This window comes from Camelus ferus, chromosome 34 (assembly GCF_009834535.1).
Source record: "Camelus ferus isolate YT-003-E chromosome 34, BCGSAC_Cfer_1.0, whole genome shotgun sequence".
Taxonomy (NCBI): Eukaryota; Metazoa; Chordata; class Mammalia; order Artiodactyla; family Camelidae; genus Camelus; species Camelus ferus.
In genome coordinates, this window is record NC_045729.1 from 16522919 (window position 1) to 16546294 (window position 23376).

General features: G+C 50.0%; 1 protein-coding gene across 1 annotated transcript; it reads right to left on the minus strand.

The window, feature by feature from the left end:
• Nucleotides 1-26: 26 nt before the first annotated feature.
• Nucleotides 27-22350, minus strand: CD4 (CD4 molecule). The gene is made up of 10 exons (XM_032473444.1): nt 22190-22350; nt 16420-16525; nt 16123-16287; nt 5881-6039; nt 5229-5462; nt 3844-4188; nt 2908-3108; nt 2222-2343; nt 1832-1899; nt 27-1521 (listed from the first exon to the last, which is right to left on the minus strand). The coding sequence occupies exons 2-10, from the start codon at nt 16466-16468 to the stop codon at nt 1491-1493; spliced, it is 1374 nt and encodes a 457-aa protein (XP_032329335.1). The 5' UTR covers nt 16469-16525; nt 22190-22350; the 3' UTR covers nt 27-1490.
• Between the last annotated feature and the right edge of the window lie 1026 nt (nt 22351-23376).

Here is a 23376-nt window from a genome sequence, read left to right on the forward strand (position 1 = left end):
CACACACACACACACAGAACAGCATCTTCTTTACTGTAAGTATGTTGTATTTTTCTCTCAGCACAGGAAGGCAGGGGTGGGGAGTGGGCAGGAATACAGAGCAAGCCATGGGGAGCCCTGGCGGCAACTGGGTGTTCTTCCTGGAAGAGGCAAGCTGGAAAAGAAGGGAAAAGGAAAAGGAGGTAGGGACTGCAGGAGGCAGTGAGGAAGGGAAGGGAGAGAGAGACAGAAGAGGCTGGGGGTCCTGAGAGAAATGGATCAAGGAGAGGAGGAAGAAGAAAACTTGGAACCCCAATTTTCTTGTGTCCTGAGTGGTTTGGGAGAGGGATGAAGGAGGGTGCAGGGCAGGGGGACCAAGGCCCAGGGCTGTCAGCCTTCACAGGAGGTCCCCTCAGAGGGTTCAGTCTTTGGCCAGCTCCCCACTCCTTCTCTCTGGCAAAGCTCACCTTCCAGAAGGTTCTCCACAAGGTGAGTAGTGGGTCGCTGGACACTCTCCCCCACAGGCCCTGTGCTCGCAGCCTGTGTCCTAATTAGGAGAACTGCCGGTTTTGTGCCCTGGGAACAGGGAGGCTGCCAGCAGGTGAGGCAGGGAGGCCCTCCCGCAGGTTCCTGAACTCTCTGAGGCAACCTCCCTGTGCTGGAGGGCTCCTGTGAATCCAAGTACATGCTGGGCATCTGTGACTAGCCAGCTGCAGAGATCTATGTGGTATTTGTCCCCGTGTTCAAGAGACAGCAGTGGAACTAGAGGGCTGGAGTCCTGGCTAGTCCACTTACTGGCTGTGTGAACCAGGGCCATCATCTGACTCTCTGAGTTCCATTTCCAGTCTATCAGCTGGAGATGCTAATCTCAATCCTGTCACCACCAGCCTTGTAGGATGTTCATGAGGTTCAAATAGACAAAGGATGTGAAACTGGTTTATAAACCGAGCCGTGCTGCTTGGGTGATACAGAATTGTGTGTGTGCACAAGCGTGCCTGGGCGCCTGTCTGTGTCAGGTCAGGATGTGAATCTGTTTCTGCCAACGCAGGGGGAGACAGGTAGAATGGAGCAGAGCAGGCTGGCAGTCAGAAGCCTTTGGATCCTGAACTCTCCTTGACCGGTTGTGTGATCTGGGGCTAGTCCTTGCCCCCTCTGGTCCCAGGGTCTCCTCCCGTACAATGACAGGCCTGTGCTTCGTGCTTCAGACACCCAGCCTCCCCCTCCAGGCCAGGCAGGGCTGGTCCTACATGCTCCTCTGGGATCCAGGTGAGCAGTGAGGGAGAGAGTCGAGAAGAAATCAATGAAGGGCCAGAGTTTGAGTGAAAAGGAGATGGGGAAGAGAGGGTGCCAGCAAGCCTCTGGAAGAGGAGAACCAAGGCCCACAATGGATGAGGAGGGCAGGGGGTGGCCAGAGGCACTCAGTGGATTACATTCATCTGGTCTGCAGGCCCAGGAAGGCAGGGGAAGACAGCTGGGGATGCTGCAGGTGGGACCTCCTCCTGGCCGGGGCCTCAAGTGAGATTATAGGTCTTCTGGAGCCGGCTGGAGGGGCAAAGAAAAAGAGGAACAAATCTGTTCCTCCCCAGCTCCTTGTTGCCTGGGGCCTCCATGGCTCCCAGACCCCAACTTTCTCTTCCAGTGCAGGGATGGCCTCCAGTGCCACAGCCAGGGTACCATATCCAGACATATCCAGGCCTGCTGGCCCTCACCTCTGTCCCCCACCTCTACCTGTTTCCTACCTCCTGGGCCACCCCTGCCCCCTTCTCAGCTCTCTTCACCTCCCTGTAGCCCCCATCTCCTCCCCTCCCCCCACCTTGCCCCTCCCTTTCCTCTCTGCCCCCCAGTTCCTTACTGGCGACACTGGCAGGTCTTCTTCTCACTGAGGAGTCTCTTGATCTGAGACATCCGCTCTGCTTGGCGCTGTCCAGGGAGAAGGAGAGGGGTCATGAGGGTCCCAGGCCTCCGAAAGGGAGCTGCCCCTTGGAGGGCGGAGTGGGGAGGGTTGGGAGGGGAGAGGCAGTGACTGTGGCCATCTGTCCCAGAATTCCCTCTGCTCCTTCCTGTCTTTCCCTCCGCATGGGACCTGGGACAGGGCCCAGCCTGCAGTGGGGGAGCTCGGCGGTGGGCAGCGGGAGCCGGAGCAGAAGCAGGTCACAGATCCAGGGTACCCTTGCTGCTGGACAGGCCTCCAGGGCTCGAGCTCGCCGTGGGATGCGAGGGGGGTCTGAGGAGGCTCACTCACCCTGCGGTGCCAGCACTTAACACAGAGGACGCAGAACCCCGTGAGAAGCAGGAGGCCTGTGATGCCACCCAGCACGAAGGCCAGGAGCTTTGGCCAGGCCTGGGTGAGCACGGGAGGCAAAACTGCAAGAGAGAGAGGTGTGTGAGCTCGCTGCCCTCCGGCAGGGCACAGGGCACTGTGGAGGGCCCGAGGAAGGCTTTGCTGCCCAGCTGCACTTGAGTCTGACCCTTGGGCTGGAAGAATGGGCAGGATGCTCAGGGCCCTCCACCAGAGCTTGAAGGGAAAGGCTGGGGAAGCGGTTTCAAGGTTTGGGACTACAGGGCACTCTAGGGAGCCAGAAGCTGCAGTCCAGGCGGTGTGCTATGCGCATGCGTGTCTGTGTATGTGGGGGGGGGGCGGGGATCTGTGTGTGTCTGGGTTTGAAGAGGAGCGAGGGAGGAGGGCTCTTGGCCAGGTGGGCCCCGTTCCTGGGTTGTAGAGCTTAGGGAGGTGGGAACTTACAGGACTGCAAGAGCCCAGGACCACACCCCACCTCCCCTCACCTGGACTCCTGTGTCCAGGCACCTGCCTATAACCCACTCATCTCAGAGGAACTGGGTGGCTGGGTGGTCCCAGCCCTGGGAGGGTCCTGCAGCCCTGGAGGCAGGAGCTCAGGGTTCGGACATGGAACCTGGACCCTCACTCACCCTCGACCTTGGATTCCAGCAGGACTTTGTCCTTGTCACTCAGTCGACAATGCCACATCCCTGCCTCAGGGTCCAGCACTGTCACCAGCTTCTGCTGATTTGTAACCTTCGCGCTCTGGTTCTCCAGCTTCAAGCTCAGTGTCAGCTCGGGGGACTTGGGTCCCAGCACCTCACAGGTCAAATTGTTCTGGGACTTATTCACTGCAGAGAGACAAGAGCCTGAGGCTGGGAGCCTGGGCCTCTGGGTTCCCGGCACCTCCGTGCTCTAAGGGGATTCCGCAGAACAATCAAAATGATGCTTTACGCCAGCACCCCTCTTTCAGCCTCTCAGAGCACATTTTCATGCAGTTTTAAGAGAGGGGATGCGGCTTTTGAGGTTCAGCAGTGTTGGATTTGAATCCCAGCCCCATTGCTTACTATCTGTGTGTCCCTGAGCAAGTTACTTACCAACCTGAGCCCCAGACGATAATTTAAAAGGACAAATATATATAAAGCTCTTGAGTGGGGCCTGGCATGTACTAAGCATCCAGTCTTAGCCGTTATTATCTGAGAGGTTATTATGATGACGAAGGAGATAAGGATGTGCAGGCCTCCGTGTAGCTCCTGACCTTAGCATCAGCAGTGTCATACAAAGAGCAGATTTCGTTATCCTCTTTAGGAGAAAGAAAACCCACAGAGGGGAGGGGCTGAGTTGGGGTCAGAGAGGGCTGGATAGACACGGAACTAGAACCTGGTTCTCAGCACTTGCCCTTGGGAATTCCAGTGGCGCCCACTCTAGGCTGGCTCTTGGATGTCAGGGAAGGACAGAGGATTCCAGCCTCAGTTCAAAACCAGCCCCCAAACCAGAGGGCCCTTGCTCAGCTCCATCAGGCAGGCAGGGCTTAGGCGTCCCTGTCGGGGCCTGTCCCGCCCTCCCATCTCAGCCTTGTTCCTCACCTCTCATCACCACGAGGTTCACTTCCTGATGCAACTTCCTGTTCCCCTGGGTGAGAACCAGGGTCAGTTTTCCAGAACCTGCGCACTGCGGCAAAGCCTGGGGCAGAGTGAGGTGGAGCGGGAGCTTCTCCCTCATCTGGAGCTTGAGGTCCTTGCGAACCGTTTCCACAGACACCTTCATGTTCTTCAAGGAGAATGTGATCCAGGACTCGGAGGAGGAAGCCCTCTTCGCCGGCCACCACGTCAGCTCCCCGCTCAGGCTTTCGTCTTCAAAGGTGAGTGGGAAGGAAAACACCGCCTGCTCCCTCTCTTTCGCATAGACTGTGCTAGAGACCTTCTGGAAGGCTGGAGCGGGGAGGGGAGAGAACCTGGGTCCATACAGGGCAGGGCAGGCACGCAGTGGGGGCAGCCCAGAGATGGAAGGGGACCGGGTGAGTCCAAACACCGAGGCTACCATTCAGGCCCTTAAATGCCCCTCTGCCTCTCTATCTCCTCTCTCATCTCCCCATCCCAGGGGGTCCCGTGGCAGTGCCTCCTCCTCCTAGAAGCCCTCCTGGAACAGCCCAGCCAAAGGGGCCTCTCTGTCTTCTGGATCCTGGAGCACAGAGGGCACTGGGCCTGCGCCACTTGGATACATAATTTATCAGCCTCACAAGATAAGAGCAGATACTTGAATCGGGCTGACCACGTGCCTTCCATAGTTTACTTCTCCCCATAACATGACAAAGTAGGCTCCACCATCCCTGCTTTCCAGGTGCGGAAACCAAAGCCCAGAGGGGTTCAGCAACTCGCCCCAGGCCACATGGTTAAGTCAGAGCCAGGATTTTAACCAGAGTCCACGCACTTCCCCACTGCACTACCGTACTATGTGTCACGGAAGCACCCAGAGGACAGGATCTGGGCAGAGCCTGCCTTCTGGGCCCTGGGTTTCCCTCACAGCACCTAGCTCAGGATTCTGAAGATGCGACATCAAATTTCATCAGAGCTGGCTTGCTGCCATTAGTGTCCCTGAGTTAGTGGATTGCCAACTTGGTTGGGGGGCAGGGAGCTGAGGCAACAAAGAAGATAGATGCGCTTGACTTTCGTCCTCTGGGGACTCCTCTGGGGATCTCGGAGCCCCTGACATCCTTACCGCCTCTGTCCCTTCCTTCCTCAGGGTCCACTACCCTGAAAGGTGAGTGTAAATCAGCTCCATGAGGAAGAGAGGACCCAGCATACCCCTCAGGACAGACTTCCGCTCTAGGGGGCCCTGGCACTGGCCTCCCTCTGTCCCCTACCCCCTACCCAGGAACAGAGCAGTGAGAGCCAGAGCAGTGAGAGCCGAGGGAGGGTCTGTCAGCCACCAAGGCAGGGGGGAGCCTGCAGGGAAGGGGAGCGCCTCTCACCCAGCACCAGGATGTTCCTGGTGAACACCAGTGTCTGCTGGTCCTGGGAGACGGTGCACGTCCAGGTGCCGCTGTCCTGCAACCCCAGCCGGGGCAGTGACAGGCTCTTGCCCTCCTTCCTGCTTCTGTTCCCCGGACCCTTCCATTGCACTGAAGGGTTACTACCGGAGGGACTCTCCAAGGTCAGGGTCAGGCTCTGCCCCAGCAGCACGCGGGTGTCGGAGCTGGCAGTCACTGTGGAGGGAGCAGGCCGCCTGTGTCACACACACGCTACCCCCAGGAGAAGAGAAGAAGCCAGGAAACCCAAAGTGTCTCTCCATTACTCCGTCCCAGCATCTCCCTTCTGTCCCTTCTGCCCGCCCCCATCCAAGGCAGGGTTTCCCTCTCCCTCCACTCCCCTCTTCCCTGTCTCTCTTACCTCTTTCTCTGTCTCCTGCCTTCCTCCCCACTCCATCCCTCACCCCAGGTCTCTTTGTCTCCCTCTGCCGACCCAAGGCCTGAGAAGCATTTGAGGAGACATGGTAGCCTGTCTGATCAGTCTCTGGACGTTAAGGTGCCACCGGCTCAGGCCCTGGTTTGGGTATAGGGCTGGGAGTCAAGGTAGAAGAGAGACTGGCTGGAGGTGTCCTTGTCCCAGGCCTGCCCCACTCACGTCTGAACACCAGCAACTCCACCTCTGTCGTCTTGCCCCCCACTTCACAGATGTAAGTCCCAGAGTCTGTTACTTCAAGATCCTTGATGATCAGAGGAAAGGATCCTTGGTCCCACAGGTTTTTTTTTGATTCTACGCGAGCACTCAGCTTGGAGGCACCTGGGAGAGGACACCATATGGAGGAGGTTGCGGTACCCTGGAGACCCAGCACCACTGGCCAGGGCAGTGCCCACGACTCTTCTGATCTGAGTTGCTAATTTCTGGCAGAATCTGCCCCTCGTCCTAATCTGAGAACCCCAGACTGGCGAGGAGGTCCCAGCACATTCATTTACCTGGCCAGGACAATATCTCACTAATCCCAAATAAAATAATATCCTCATTTAGGGAGCACCAACTCCTACGTGCCAAATACTTTATATGTATCATCTCAAACAATCGAATCACCATGCTGTGCACAGGAAACGAATATGACATTGCAAGTCAACTGTACGTCAACAAAAATTTTTTTTAAATAATAATAATTTTTTAAAAAGCAACATGTGCTGTTTTGTTTATCTTGCAGATAAGGAAACTGAGGCTCAGAGAATTAAGTCGTCGCCCAAACTCTTGCTTACGTATTATCGAAAGAAGCATAAACCAGTACAATTTCTTTGGAAGGTAATTTGGAATGTCTACCAGAATTATAGAGGCACATACAGAACTAAATGTCCACCACGAAGGGAGAGGTTAAATAGATCAGAGGTCAGCCATTCAGAGCGATGCGATCAGTAGAGGAGGGTCTTTATATACTGAGATGGAATAATATCCAAGAAACATCACTAACTGAATAAAGCAATATCTACCATTGTTTTAAAAGGAGGAAGAAGGTTATTTGTCATCTATCTACCTATCCATCCTGCCATGTCTATAAACAAGTATTTCTAGAGGTTAACGTAAGACGATGGTCACCTTGGCAGTCCCTGAAGAGAGGAAATGAACATCCTGAGATGGCTGTGGGAGGGGCTTTTCACTTGCCCTTTTCTACTTTTTGGATTTTGACTCCAGTAAGTGGTGGAACCAGGATCAAAATTCAGGCCTGTTGGGTACACTGTATAGTACTGTCTCCAGAAAGTTCCTCAGGCACGGACATGTGGCCTCCTCCAGTGTCCTCCTTAAAACTAACAACCATCACCAAGAAGAAGCTCTTCTCTTTAGCTGAAATTTTCTGGGTACAGCAGCAGCTCCAGGATTCCTGGAGAGGAGGGCTTTAGAAGCTGAGTTCACGTAGCCAACACATGGCCTTTTCCTTGGAATGCATGTTTGGAGGGATGGGGTGAAGGCGGCTGAGAGAAAGCCCCCCACCTCAACCCCCTGGGCACCGCCTCTACCCCCCCGAGAGGTCATTGGTGCTCTCCCTATTTTGGCCTTGATGCGGAGAGGAGTTATCAGCCTTCATCCTCCCTTCTCCCCTCCTCCAGACCTCCCAGCCCCTTCCCACTGCTTAGGCTCATCCTCTCCAGGAGACCTTTCCAGATAACCCGCAGCCCTGGGCTCACACCCAACCCCAGCTTTCCCTCCAGCCCTCGCCCACCTCCCCTTCCATCTGTCCTACAGGAGTCCCTACCCTACCTGCTCTCTCCCCTGGGTCTACGCACTGGCTAGCTCCCCAGTTTTTCTGAAGTCCTACTACAGTCCTTTCACAATCTACCATGCTTCTTGAGGGAGAGCCTCCTCTGGTTCTGCCTTCTTCTTGCCTCCTTGGGTTCTCTCCTGCATATCTGAGCACCCTTCCCTTGTCTTCATCTGGCACTCCTGTTCTGCTATCTCCGTTAGATGCCACCTTGGACTCTGTTCTGGATCCTCTTCCCCATCTCTGTAGACATTCTAAATTCCACAGCATCCTCTGTCAGCTCCGCAGGTGAATCCCCGCCCCAGCCTCTCTCCTTCACTCTGGGCCCACATTCCAGTGGCCCAAGAGACAACTTCTTCTGAATGTCCTGCCATCACTCCAAACTCAGTTGGTTCAAAATGAGACATATCACCCTTTCCCTAAAATAACTTTTCCTCCTTGCTTCCCTTTTAAAACGTCTTCTGGGCTCATCATGATCCCCTTGTGCAGACCGTTCCACACTTTGTAAAAGTGACGGTACTCTGTGAAAGGTCTAAGAGTATGGGTGAGTCTGGGATCATTTCGTGGGAGAGACCAGTATTGAACTAAGCCCTAAAAGGAGTACAGGCAGCAGACTAGAGGCAAGGGGAGCAGCAAGGACATCTAGGAAGGAGGAAAAGCTCCAGGAAAGTAGTACTGGCAACCACCTCAAGGCAGGGAGGAAAACATCCGGGTGTGGAGGTTTCCGGCAGCGGAGCTGCAGGAAGAGATGCTGAGGGGGTGACAGTCTGGCAGAGGCTTCCAGGCTTAATCTAATGGGCGAAGGAGTGACAGGTGCAAAGCATCACTTTGGAAGCCAGGGCTGTAGTAGGTGTAAGGGAATCAAGGTAGCAGAGACTAGCAGAGGGAATGGTCAGGAAGCTTCCACTGTAATCCAGGTGAGGGCTATGTGGCCTTGGCTCGTGATGGCGGTATTTCCACGAGAACAGAGGAGATGAAACAGAGGAACAATTCCATGGGAAGGAGTGGCCATAGTCAGTGACTGATGGGAAACCAGGGACTGAAGTAGAGAAAAATACCTGACTCTGGGGTTCAGAAATTGGAGGAGTCAGGAAGATCAGGAAGTTGGGAAGAGGGGCTGTTCTGGAGGAAAATCATATCACAGGAACAGAACAAAAACATTGACACAAAAGAGGTAAGAATTTTTAGAAAGGAGGACATTGTTCCAGTCTCACAGGAGATCATAGAAATGCAAATTAAAACAACTGTGATATATTTTTCAACCATCAAATTAGCAAAAAAAAAAAAAAGTTTTAGATAATACTGCTCAGTGCCAAAGGATGCTGGGGGGAGAGGCACATGGGGACGCTATTATCTAGATTTACTGTAAGTGGGTGGAACCTTCCTGGAAGAGATCTTGCCATATACACCAACTATTCTTAAAAGTGCATATCCTTAATTCCATTTCTAGAACTTTATCCTTAAAACAATAGTTTTAAAATGCAAGCCCAAATGGAGGTACAAAAATAATTAGTGTTGTTAACAGAGGACAACATTACACAAAAGGACGATGGCTATATATCACAGTATATTGACTTGATGGACTATTAGGTTAGCACTAAAAATGATATTTAGAAATAATTTTTCATGAAAGGGAAAACATTCATGAGTATACATTTTCAAAGTTGTGTTAAGGGTGGGAGGGTATAGTTCAAGTGGTGGAGCGCATGCTTAGCATGCACAAGGTCCTGGGTTTAATTCCCAGTACCTCCTCTAAAAATAAATGAATAAATTAACCTCGTTACCTATCCCCCAACAAAAAACCTAAATCGATAAAAGCCCCTGTTCAAAAAAAATTTTTTAATAAATAATTTGAAAAATACATAAAGTTGTGTTAGATAATCATTACTTTTTAGGTTAGTTATTTGAACTACAAAAATCATACAGACTCAACACTACCCTGCTCCCTTGGCCCACCCTCCTGACACTACTGGGAACAATTTGATGTGGATTCCTCCATGTTTTTTTCTTTGTCCATGAAGACATATACTCACAGGCACTGAATTTTTAAATTAACATGGGACTGTATCACATGCATAGCTTGCTTTCCACTTGACAAAATGTGCTTGTCATCCTTCTAAACGTACAAATGCGGAACTTCTTCCTTCTTTTTGTTTGTTGTGTTCTGAAATTATGAAAGCTCGTCTTTTCACCCTAGTGATTTTTTAAATTAAACTTTTTATCTTGAGATAACTGTAGATTCCCATGCAATTGTAAGAAATAATGCAGAGAGATCTCGAGCATCCTTGACCCAGGTCACCCCAAAGGTAATAGCTTACAAAACTATATAGCAGGGGGAGGGTAGAGCTCAGTGATAGACTGTGTGCCTACCACGCACGAGGTCCTGGGTTCAATCCCCAGTATCTCTATTAAAAATAAATAAATAAATAAACCTAATTACCTCTCCCCCAGAAAATTAGAAAAAAAAAAAAACCCTATATAGCTCAATATCACGGCCAGGATATTGTCATTGATACAAATCAAAACACAGAACATTTCCAGCACCATAAGGATGTTGCTCTTTTCTAGCCAAACCCCCTTCCTCCTTCACAGACTCCTCCTTCCTTGACCCCTGGTAATCAATCACTAATCTGTTCTCCATTTCTGTAATTTGTCATTTTAAGAATGTTATATAAATGGAATTACACTGTATATTACTTTTGGGGATTAGCTTTTTTTTTTTTCCCACACAGCATAATTCTCTGGAGATTCATCCAGGTTGTTGTCTGAATCTATAGTTCGTTCCTTTTACTGCTGAAAAATAGTGCATGGTATGGATATAACCATTCGCCCATTAAAGGGCATCTGGGTTGTTCCAGTTGTTGGCTATTATGAATGAAGCTGCTATCAACAGTTGTATACAGATTTCTGTGTGATCGTACATCTTTACTTCCCTGGGATAAAGGTCTAGGAATGCAATTGCTCGGTTGTTGCATGTTTAGTTTTTTAAAGAAATTGCCAAAACCGTTTTCCATACCAGCTGTACCATTTCACACTCCCGCCAACAATGTAAGAGTGAACCAGGTTCTCTGCATCCTCACCAGCATTTGATGTTGTCCCTGTTTTTTATTTTGGCCATCCTGATATGTGTGTGGCGATACCTTGTTGTGGTTTTAATTTGCATTTCCCTGACAACTAATGATGTTGAACACATTTTCATGTGCTTATTTGCCATCTCTATGTCCTCTTTGGTAAAATGTCTGTTCACGTCTTCTGTCTATTTCCTAATTGGATTGTTTGGTTTTGGGGTATTGAGTTTTGAGAGTTGTTTACATACTCTGGATACTAGTCCTTTATAGGATATGTAGTATGAATATATTTTCTCACATTTTATAAATTGTCTTTTCCTCTTCTTAATAAAGTCTCTTACAGAGCAAAGTTTTCAATTTTGATCAAGACCAACTTGTCCATTTTCTCTTTTATGGATCATGGTTTTGGTGTCAAGTCTAAGAACTCTTTGCTTAGTCTAGATCCTGAAGATTTTCTCCTCTGTGTTGTAATTTTACACTTTACATTTAAGTTTATAGTCCATTTCAAGTTAATTTTAAAATAAGTTCCGGGGAGGGTATAGCTCAAGTGGTAGAGCACATGCTTAGCATATATAAGGTCCTGGGTTCAATCTCCAGTACCTCCTCCAAAATTAAATAAACCTAATTACTTCCCAGCACCAAAAATAAAAAGTAAAATAAAGTAAGGTTTGAGACTTAGGTCAAAGGTTTGTTGTTGTTGATTTTGTTTTTTACCTATGGATGTCCAATTACTCCAGTACCATTTATTGAAAATGCTGTCTTTCCCCCATTAAATTGCTTTTGCACCCTTGTAAAAAAGAATCAGTTAGGCATATTTCTGAGGATCTATTTCTGGGTTTTCTATTTTGCTCCACTGATCTATGTGTCTTTCCCTCTGCCAATATGACAGTCTTGATTACTCTATCTGTATAATAAGTCTTGAAAGCAGATAGACTGATTTCTCCTACTTTATTCTTCTTTTTCAAAATTGTTTTAGCTCTTTGAGTTCGTTTTGCTTTCAATATAAATTTTAGAAAAACCTTATCTGTATCTTCAAAAAAATCTTGCTGGAATTGTTTTGTTTGTTTATCTTGATAGAATTTTGATAGGAATTGTGTTCAACCAGTATATCAATTGGGAAGAATTGGTATTTGACTGTGTTGAGTCTTCCAATTTATGAACATAGCATGTCTCTCCATTTATTTAGATCTCTGATTTCTTTCATCAACACTGTGTAGTTTTAAGAACACAAATCTTGTGCATATTTATAATATTTACTTAAGTATTTTTGAGCAATTGTAAATGGCATTGTATTTTAAATTTCTGTGTATACATGTTCATTGCTAGTAGATAGAATTACATTAGATTTTTGTATGTTTATCTTATATTCTGTAACCTTACTGAACTCACTTATTAGTTCTAAGAAATTTTTAAAAGTAGATTCCTTAAGATTTTCTACATAAATATTTTTCAGTTCTAAAATTTCCATTTTTTCAATTATATCCTCTATTTATTTTTTGCTGAGTCTTTCTGTTTTTCATTTGTTTCAAGCATGTTTATAATTGCTTGCTGAAGGATTTTTTTTTTTTAAATCATGGCTGCTTTGAAATCTTTGTCAGATAATTCTAACCTCTTTTTCATCTCAGTGCGGCATCTGTTGATTCTTTTTTTCATCCAGTTTGAGATGTTTCTGGTTCTTAATATCACAGGTGATTTTCAGTGGGAATCTGAACATTTGAGTGTTATGAGATTCTGGATCTTATTTAAACCTTCTATTTTAACTGGCTTTCTTGGACACCACTCTGACAAGGGAAGAGGAATAAATCTGGGTTCCCCTCTCATCCTCCATTGTGCTAGAAGGGGATGCTCCTTATAACTCAGAGGTGGAAGTTCCAGCTCCCCACATGGTCTCCATGGACCCTGAGGTGGAGGTGGCCTGGTTATCACTGGGTGATGGTGAAAGTCCTAACTCTTCGCTAGACCCTCTGACACCACCCCAGCAAGGAGGGCTGCCTCCTGACTGCATGATGGGGGCGGCAGGCCAGTTCCCTCCTGTGGTCTCCACTGACATTGCAGGGGTTGAGGAGCCTTGTCACTGGCTGGTGAGGATGAATGGCCCTGCTCTCAACCTTGCGTCCTCTGATCCCATCTCAGTGGGGGCGTTGGGTGCCTCATTACAGCCTCAGGAGGGTGGAAGTTTAGGCTACTATTCAGTCTTTGCTCCCATGGGAGGAGGAGGGGCCACAGTTTCTCCTCCCTGTTTGGCTGGAGTAGACTTGTGATTGTCTTGAAGTTTTTCTCACTGGGTTGCTCCTTTTCCCAGTCCTTTGGCTAAAGAGAGCAGGCTTTTTTGAAAGTTATTTTTGTCTGTGCCCATGTGCCCACTGGAGCTTCCAGGTTGCCAGCTTCTTCAGCCCCAAGACTGGGGCATTTGAGACAAAAAGAAAACTCACCACTGTGCTATTCCTCAGGCCCTGAGGTCCCTACCAGACTTCCCTCTCCTTAACACCTTTCAGAATCTTCTTAAGTGAGTTCTGCATGCAATGTGCAGGGTTTTCAGCTGTGTTTAGTGAGAGGAATAGGGAAAAGTATGTTACTATGGACTGAACTGTGTCCCCCTCCAAACTCATATGTTGAAGCCCTAACAGTCAATGCAATTATATTTGGAGAGGGAGCCTTTGGGAGGTAATTACATTTAGATGAGGCATGACGGTGAAGGGATTAGTGTCCTTATAAGAACAAACTTGAGGAGTAGGAGGGAGATTTATTGTCACTGTATGTCGTTAGCACCGTTTAAAATTTTTACCATGGACCTGTATTACTTTTGCAAATTAATTTAACTTTTAAGTTAATAAAAAATAAAATAAAATCCCAGCTGAAAGTCCACTTATTTCAAGCAATTTAGCAGAATAAAATTCTAGGACAAAAAAAAAAAAAAGCTTTGAGAGATTATTGTCCTGAGCTCTGCCCAAGGGTATACATTATGTAATGGGCACCCTGAGCCCACCCCAGGGGCGGACGCAAATTAGTTTGATCAGGGGCCTCTTGAAGCAGCTGTCTGAAGGAGGGGAAGACGCAGGCAGGTAAAGGGCAGTCAGCCTGGTTAATATGCTGGTTTCTGCTTTGTGTTTTTATCAGAAAGAGATCAGGAATTGGGGGTTTTGTTAATTTTAGGAAGTGGCTTTGATTCAATAAAGATCCAGCCCAATCTCCCCCTTTTTCTTCATGTCCAGACCTGAAGGGTGAGCATGGGCATCTGAATCATGACTCCAGGAGCCCAGCAAGAACCTCCTGCCAGAAAAGGAGGAGATTTTATCCCCCCAATGGAGGCAGGAAGGGGAGATGCATTTTCATCAGAGATGGCTTCCCATGCACCGTGGCCAGTTCAGCTTCCGCTGCACTGAAGATGACTCCACAGGAGAGCCTAGGCTGGAAGTCGGAAGACCAAAGCCACAGCTAAGATCTAGCCACACCTCTGCCTCTAACTGGGCACAAAAGCTCAGGGCAAAAACTTCCTCTCCCTGGGCCCCAGCTTCCTCACTAGTAAAATCAGAGTCTTAGACTGGAGCTGTATTTCCCACACGTCAATTATTCCCTCCCCTCATACATGATTTTGACCAAATGTACCTGTCCTATTTACATAACATCTATAAGTGGATTCACTTTTTAAAAAATTAACTTATTTTAAAAGGAAATTTTATATCGCTGTAATAAGCTGAAAGCCAGTATCACTTGATAGGAACAGCAGCAACTGTTGAAAAATAAAACTAAAAATAATGTTATTGTGAGGAGGGTATGTAGCTCAAGTGGTATGTTGCACACTTAGCATGCAGGAAGTCTTAGATTCAATCCCCAGTACCTCCTCCAAAAATAAATAAATAAATCTAATTACCTCCTCACCGAAAAACAAACAAAAATAATGTTACTATAATTATCACTTAACTCAACTTGAACCACTGATTAATCTTAATAGCACTAAAAGAGTGATTGATATTACATGGCTCCTGATGTAATGAAACTGGTAGCACAAAACACCACCTTGTCAAAAATTGAATATGAACTTGAACAAGCCTCTAGATCTAACCACCAATCTATAGCAGATTCAAGGGACAGAGGAAATGCTAAATGACACCACAGGAGTACAGCAGCTCCTACTGACAACATACAAAGCTTAACAGAACAATTGCCTGGTTTCCTCAACAATCCGTTGCAAGAAGGGGGGAAAAAAGGAGAATAAATGTATAAATTCAAGAAAATTTAAGGGGCATATCAAGCAAATACCATGCATGAATTTTTATCTGGATTTTGATTCCAATAGACTAAATTTAAAAATAGTATTATGAGGCCATTGGGAAAATTTGAACACTGGATGTTTATTGTCATTAAGAAATTATTTTTAACTTTTAAGAGGTGATAATGATACTGTGGATACATTTTTTTAAAGAGTCACTACATTTTAGAGACACATTCTGAAATATTTACAGATTAAATGAGACAAGTTTGGTATCTGCTATACAATAATATGGTGGTTGGAGGGTCAGAGATAGATGTGAAACTAAATTGTCCACAAATTGATCACTGTTCAAGCTGAGTGGGATACATGGAGGGGTTCATTATATAATCTACTTTTATATATGTTTGACTCTTTCATAATTAAAAAATATAATATTAAAAATAAGCAATGGGGGTGGGAGGGTATAGCTCAGTGGTAGAGTGCATGCTTAGCATACACAAGGTCCTGGGTTCAATTCCTAGTACCTCTATTAAATAATTAATTAATTAATTAAAAATAAGTGGTGAAATGCAAACAATGATATATCTAATAAGCTTATAAAATAAAATCTATATTTACAAAAATACATTTCATGCTGGTGACTTTTTTTTTAATTGGCTTTTTTTTTTTTTTTTTCTGTCAGGGGGAGGTAATCGGGTTTATTTCTTTCTTTATTTTTAGAGGGGGTACTGCGGGTTGAACCTAGGACCTTGTGAATGCTAAGCATGTGCTCTACCACCTGAGCTATACTCTGCCCCCCTGGCATTTTTCTACTTTTGACTCATATGACGCTCCTATTCAAAAATGTGTTGAATTTTAGAGGCCACACACAGAAGAAAGAAGAGGTATTTAAAGGCAAGCATGAGGGTAAATCTTACGTGAAAACATAATCTCCTTTATTGCAAAGCATGTTCCTAAGATGTATTGAGATCTTAATGCTTTTCACTTTAAAAAAGCTAGGGAAAAAATCATTCCGTAGCTTTTAATGGAAGTCAAAAGAGTATTACCAGGGGCCTGTAGCAACACTAATCATGAAATCATGAAGTTTCTATGATAATTACTTTCCTAATATCCATTGAAACAAGTCCATGAATATTAAGATATTGAAATTATAATAGACCACCAAATACCATTTCCCGGTCCACCAGCAGTTGGCAGAGGGAAACTCTGGACTTGGAGAGGGCCCTGAGTCTCTGCCAGTCAGAACCCTCCGGGATCCCAGAGACTACGAGGTGCTGGGCTCTGACACCAGGGGTGTTCACTTTCCAGTGCTGTCCTCCCTGAGCGGGGAGCAGGGAGCAGAGCCAACTTACCTCTGAGCGAGAAGGGGCCCATGCCCCTTGTCCCCAGAATCGTGATCTGAGACTTTTTCCAGCTGAAGAGCGAGTTCTTCTCAGGAGCTTGGCAGGGCAGTTCCACTAGGTCTCCTGCCTTACCCAGCACCACTGTTCTCCCCTGAGTGCTGGCTGGGAGCATCGCTAGGTGGAAAAAGACAGGGTCAGGCCTCCAGGTGTGGCTGTCCTGCCTCCACCCCACCCCCACTTTGCATTTTCCACTCAGCCCCTCCTCCCAGGCCACCTGGCACTCAGGCCCCAAGTCTGAGCACTCACCCAGTTGTAGCACCAGGAACAGGTGCCTAAGAGAGGTTCCCAGGTCCATTGTGGCCTTGCTGAGGCAGGCAGGGACCTGCACCTTCCCCAGCAGACAGGGCAGGGCCTAGGGGAGACACAAATCATCAATTAACAGGCATTCACTGGGCCTGTGGCCCCGAAGAGACCCAGACAGCCAGGCTGGGGCCTAGATGTGCAGCCCTCTAAACAGACACCCACCAGTACTCCCCAAACCTGCGGTGCCCCGGCCAAGGGTGCATTCTTTGCCTGGTGGAATCAGAAAAAGATTCTCGGACAAAGTGGAAAATGAGTGGGGACTGGGACCAGGGAGCCAAGCCAGGTCATGAAGGCCCTTGAATGCCATGCTGGGAGGCTGAGCCTTGACCCTGAGCACTAGGGAGCCAGTAGAAGATTTTACGGAGAGAAGGACAGGAGTAGATTTGCAAGGTGGATTCTCTCGCTGCTGAGTGAATGATGAGCTGGAGGAGGCCAAGCACAGGGGGCAGGATTGCGAGAATCTGGGTGACACGATGGGGATGGGACTCAAAGAGGCTGACTTGAGGGACAGCACTGAGGTAAAAATCCCCAGGACGTGGGGCCTGATTTGGTGTGAGGGGAAACAGAGAAAGAGGCGGGAGTGATGCCCTGCTCACTGTCAGACCGACCCTATAAGGACTCTGAGTGGGAAGAGCAGAAAGACGCTGTTGCAGAGCTTGGCCCCCAAATCTTGGAAGGTGGATGAGGCTGTGGGGGAGGGGGCCACTCTGATTGGATCTGGAGGAATGGGCAGCGTTAGGCTGGAGCTGTGACTCTCAGCGTGTGGTCCCAGGTCAGCAGCAGACGTCACTGGAGAACTTGTGAGAAAGGCAAATCCTCGGGCCCACCCCAGACCTGCTGAATCAGGAATGGGGTGGGTCCAACCATCTGCGTTTTCAAAACCTCTGGGTGTCAGATGCAGGCTCAATGAGCCAGCTGGAAAGGAAAGCTAGGGGCGCCCCACTGTGAGATGCAAAGTGGCAGGGCTGGGGAGGGAAGTTGTTGGGGATGACAGGGGTCGGGGGAGGCACGTGGAGACTGACCTTGAATCTTGACAGAGCAAGAGAGGAGAGTTTGGGCTTGGCTCTGAGGGAGACTGAGCCTCTGCTGGGTTTTGGTGGGGGGGGGCTTGTGGGGGGGAGTAATTAGGTTTATTTATTTAAAGGAGGTACTAGGGATTGAACCCAGGACCTCCTGCATACTCAGCACACGCTCTACCACAGAGCTCTACCCTCCCCAAACACTGCTGGTGTTTTGAGCAGAGATGTGACGTGGTCTTTGTAGAGCTTTACGAAACTTGACCTGATAACAGGACCAGATGACACGGAGGGAGGAGAGACTAAAGGAAGGCCACCAGACAAACAGAGGCAGGCTCAAGTGTCTTTGACCTCCAGGCCCAGACTGTTCGCAGACCTCAGAGAGGCACCGGCCTTGGAGGCAGTGTCGGCACAGACCTGGCCCAGAGCCTGTGCATTCAGACTTCTTTTCTGCACCCCCAAGCCTGGTCTTTCTCTCTCCGGGAGACCTCCTTAGCAGTGATCGCACTGTGGCCTCCCACAGCCTCCAGCAGTGGACACCGTCTTGGGCGCGCCCACCCGCTACCTTACGTTGCAGTGATTTGGGTTCCCACCTCTCCTTCACCAGCTCTTGGAGATGATGGTCCAGCCATCAGTGCCAGCTGTGGCACCAGCTGGAGCACAGAGAAGGGTCTCAGGATGTGTTTGGTTAACTTAAACCAAATTGAATTGAATGGAAGAGGGAAACTCACTGACGACTTTTTTCTGTACTCAGATATATTAATTCTGTTACTAAAATGGGTCAGTTATGTGTTGGGACCCAATGAACACCGGCCTGCACGAAGCCAAGTCATCCCAGTCCGTGCTCACCACCTCCCCTAACCCCACCCGCAGGCATTCTCCGTCCTCTCTGTCCGGCTGCCCGCAAGGAGGAGGCTGACCCCTACACACTGCATTGCCCAGGCCCCCTCACCCTCCAGCGCCTGGTTGGGGTCAGCCACTGAGAAACACCCAGAAGAGGTGGGAGGGCCGGGTCGGTGAGAGAGGTTAGGGAATTCTTCCTTATCCTCTTCCAGCTCTGGGCATATTTTCTGGCATTGGCTGTATACACCCCCCACCCCTGCCGCTGCTCCCCGCCTCCACCGTGGACTACAACTCATGTCAGGTGGCTCCCTACCTGAAGCTCAAACCCTTGCTGGGTTCCAGAATCACTGTGTTGGGGGAGGGTATAGCTCAAGTGGTAGAGTGCATGCTTAAGAATGCACCAGGTCCTGGGTTCAATCCCCAGTACCTCCATTTAAATCAATAAAAATAATAAACCTAATTATCTCCCCCCTAAACAACAACAACAACAACATACAACAACAACAGAGTCACCGTGTCGGCCCTGCCCCTTCAGGACTCTGATGGGTGCTGGGGGCTTGGTCCTTCTAATGATGTTTGAGGGAAATTAAAAAAAAAAAAGCCCCCTCCGGTCACTCGCTCTGCATGAAAGAGGAATGACTCAGGGCCTAACGCAGGGTAGGGGCTTGACAGAATTTTTTTAAACCAGTGAATTAGGAGGAGAAGAGGGCAGGAAGGAGGTTTCATCACAGGTGAAGTTGTTTACAAGTCAGCGCGGGCCACGGAGGCACTTAGGGGCGGGCAGGGCACTCTCACACTGGGAATGCTTCCCTCTGTGCCCCCATCCTACATTCACCGAGGCCTCGGTGAGCAGAGGCTGGAGGACTCTCCAGGTGGGATAGCTCTTCCCTGGGGTCCCAAGTCAGCTCCAATGGCCGAGCAAGGCTAGGGGTCATTCTTGTCCCTCCCCAAGTGGTGGCCACCTTTTCTTCCCCACTCTGTGATGCTGGGTCACCCGCCCCTGCTACCAGCTCCCTGCCCTGCCCCAACCCACGCCAGCGCTAGGCTGGGAGGAAGAGGCTATGGGTTTCCAGCTGCTGTTTGCTTTAGTGCCTGGGGCTTCCGCTGCCGCCCCAGAGAGCTGGCCTTTGATTCCCACATCCTCAGCCTCCCCAGAGGTGCTCTGCCCCAGTACAGTAGCATCCTGTACACCACAGTCCCCCGAGAGAGGCTGGGAGGCCCTCTGGTCCCCGAGGCCCTGGGTCCCCTCTCCTCCCTCCCTCCATCTCCCTGTTGCTCTGCTTACATCTGTGCACTCCTGTTTCTGTGCCTCCCCAAGTGGATGCCTCCACTTTCCCCTCCCTGCGTCTGTGTCTCTCTTCCGCTGAGCCTCAGGAAGCAATCCCGGCACTCCTGGTCTCCCTGGAGGTGCCCCTTGCCTCTTCTCCTCTTGCTTCCCTCCCCTCTCCGGCTGCCACTGAGCTCTAGTCCCTTCTGGCCTGGAAACCGGCATTCAAGGCCTCTGGCAGAGATGGAGGCTTCTATGAGCTTCCACGCAAAGGGAGCCTGCAGGGCACAGCCTGGAGCCCAGGGGCGGATGCCAGGGAGATGGTTGCAGGGTGGACAAAAGGAAAAGGCTAGATTCAGAGGAACACACAGAAGCCCCAAGGGAGGGCGACGAGAGTGTGGGAGGGAAAGAGGAAGGCCCGGAGAGACCCAGAGCAGCTCATTAAAGCAGCAGAGACACTTCACGCGATGTACAGGCACACACCAAGCCCAGGACGGTGCAAAACAAGGTCGGGGCAGAGGGAGAGAGATGAGCACGTTCTAAGAGGCAAGACACACGCAGGAGCGGAGCCGTGGGGTGAGGAAAGACCAGAGCATTGACCCAGCACTGCACACCCTCGGAGGGCGTGAGCTGCCCCCCGCCCAGCTGGGCTAAGCGGCAGGCGGTGGGGGGAGGTGAGGAAGAGGGCACAGCCCACCACAGTGACAGTCTGTGGTCCCGCAGGCGCTTTTATCTTCTCCCCACGGCCCCCCATCAGCCCCTCCAGCCCAGCGGCGGGATGCGCCCCCACCGCACGCGCCCCCTCTGCTGCTCACCCGCCTCACATGAACTTCCTCGAGACGTGGTCCCTGGAAGGGACCCTTGTGGTTCAGTGGCTGCAACCTCCACCATCCTCTCCTTTGCCTCAGCCACCCACACTGGGGGACCGGAGCCCTCCCTCTTCCACGATCCCCCGAAAGATGTAGAACAGACCTCAACCTCAGAGCTGACGAATCCAGGCCCCCGCCTGCCCCTCTCCGCACCCACCTTCATCAAAGATATTCATTCAACAAACATGTACCAAGTGCCTAAAACGTGCCAGGCCCTTGGTCTACCCAGCTCCTTGGTTGCCACCTCACCACTAGGGCCAGGATCAGGGCCCAGGCGCTGCGGGGCGTCTGCCCAGAGCCAGCTGGTATCTCGGGTGGACCTCCTCTACCCAAGTGGCCCCACACTGAAGGATGGAGGCATCTCGAGTTCCCTCTGACCTGGTCCCCTAGGAAGCCTGTCATCTGAGGTGAAGAGGGCGGCCATTTTGTACGAGCCCAGACTCCACACAGAGCAAGACATTGTCAGAAGTGAGGTGCGGAGACTCCCCCATCAGGCTCTACTCTCAGCCTCGCACCCCAGAAAGTTTGCCCCGCAAGAGCAGGGCTTTCAGGAAGAGCTTTCCCACCCAGAGCGAAATCTTCGAATTAGTGAGGACGCGGCCTCTCCTATTTTGAGGGCCTTGACTGTACGATGAGGCCCTGGCCCAGGATCCACTTATGAAGAGGAGGCAGAGGACGCCCAGGGAACAGGGCTGAGGCCAGGGAGGTCTCAGGACAGGGGACAAGACTGAGGGCAGAGAGGCTGGCGTCGGTCAGGGCATCCCATTTGCAGGGCATCTCCCCTCCTGCGTCCACCCCCAAACCCACCAAGCCCAGGGAGGGCCTGCAAATCCTTTTCTAACGCCACTAGGTTCCCCTTCCAGAGCAGCTGAGACACTTAAAGCCAATTCCTCAGAACCCATTTTTCTAATGACGTATGACCTAAAAATATGGCTATCTATCACTTTCACAGCGGGTCATCCGTAAAAGCTGTTTCAACCCTTTCTGGGAATGTTAGCTTTCCCATTTCATTCATCATTTTAAAGCTAACTGAAGTGGAAGTGTCTTTAGACCTGTTGTTCACAAGTCCTAAAAATCCGCAAAAGTAGACAAAAAACATAAAAACACGCATAAGGAGCAAGTGAAAGGCGGCGACATCCAACATTTGGCTTTTGAGACGCTGCAAGTACGAGTTCTGGTGTTTTTGACCGTGTCATTGGGAAGATTGATTTAGGGGAGAATTGTCTCTAGAACAGACTCCACCCTTTTTCTTGCTTTTACTTTGTTTTCTCTTTTCCTGTCTTTTGTTTAGGACTCCTCCCTCCTTAATATTTGTTTATTCTTTTTATGTCTTCCCCACTCCTTCTTCCCTCTTTTCTTTCTCTTCTTCCCCCTCTCTGTCTTCATCTCCACTCCCCATGATTCATGGCCTTTCTCAGCCCGGGGCTCCTGAGCACCCGTCCCTCGGAGTCCAAGTCAACCTTCTGCCAAGCCTCTGGGGAGCCCGTTCCGCTCTGGGCACTGAGCTGTGCACAGTGGGGACGAGGGGAGAAGTGTGGCCTAGTTCCCAGCCTCTGGAAGCTTCCAGTGGGGAAATCACTGCTCACAAAATGCAAGAGAAGGTGGTCAGAGCTGTGGGCAGAGACCCAGGAATCTAGCACACTGCAGCACATCTGCTGCCACGGTCCCCTCCCCCTCCCTGATCCGCTGGAAGGAACGGAGCAATCTGTCCCTCTTACCTCTGGGCCTGTGTCTCTCTTCCCCTCTGCTTCTCGCACAGGTGTGTTGATGCGAGGGCTGGGAGCAGGAGCCCACTGGGGAGGGCACCTGTTACTTCTGCAGAGATGTGCTTAAACCGAGAGACAGGCTTAAACCGAGAGACAGGAAACCTGGTAGTGAGGCTCCTCCACGCCCTGGGCCTGGGCCAACCCCCAGCGTCACCATCTAGGACTAGGATCCCCACCCCCTGCCTCTCAGGGAAGATGTCAAAGTGAAAATGGCAAAGTCAAGGGAAAAAATTGAGCAGAACCTGGCCAGAGGCCAGAGTGCCACCATGCTTCTCTTGGGGTGCCAAGAAAAGGCATCACTGTGCTTTTTTGTTGGGTGGCGAGAGAAAGATTGCATCCGTGATACCACAAGCTGGCCTGGGCTTCAGGGAAAGAGGTGGGAGGCAGACGGTGGGCATGTGACCGCAGTGGTGGCAACCGCCACACAGCCCCTGGCTCCAGGGCCCTGAGGAGTTCAGTGGGTGCTTCTGGGGCTCCTGGCACCTGAAGCATTGTCATTGGCCCCGTGGACTGACAGCAGGCATCTGAGACACCCAGAGTGACTGTGGGCCAGGCTCTTTTCCTCTGGGCCTTTGTCTGTGGCCAGCCTTTACCATTTCTCTCCAGCCCGGATCTCTCCTGAGCTCCAGATGTGGTCTCTGTCTCTCCATTGGCCTCTCCATTTGGATGCTCACCAGACATGGCAAACTCAACTCACCCCAAACCAAACTTATGGTCTGCGTACTGCTGCCCTCCCAGACTTCTTGTTCAAGTTTCCCGACTCAGTGAAGGGTTCACCATCCACCAAGCTGCTCAAGCCCAAGAAACTGGGTGTAATCTTTGACTCCTTCCTCACACAACCTCCCCGCCTCCAAGTATTTATTTACCAATTCCCGTGGATGTTACCCTTTAAGTAGCTCTGAAGTCTGTCCAAGTCACTCTGTCCCACTGCCACCCACCACTCCCATCGAGGGTACCATCATCATTCTCTGCCTGGACTCACTGGTCTCCTGGCCTCTCCCTTCTGCCTGAGTGACCGGTTCAACATGCACATGTCATCATGGCCTTTCCTTACCACAAAAAACAGTGGCGAGTTCAGCTTGCAACTCCAGCCATTCATACAAGGGTTTCTACTGAGACAACCACTGTGCTTTATTTGC

Excerpts from the sequence above, each read along its gene's own strand:
- CD4 (XM_032473444.1), bottom strand. The coding sequence starts at position 16,468 with ATGGACCTGGGAACCTCTCTTAGGCACCTGTTCCTGGTGCTACAACTG. Across the intron at positions 16,288-16,419 it reads GTTCCTGGTGCTACAACTGG|CGATGCTCCCAGCCAGCACT; the intron begins GTGAGTGCTCAG and ends TTTTCCACCTAG. Across the intron at positions 4,189-5,228 it reads CAGGAACATCCTGGTGCTGG|CCTTCCAGAAGGTCTCTAGC; the intron begins GTGAGAGGCGCT and ends TCCCCGCTCCAG.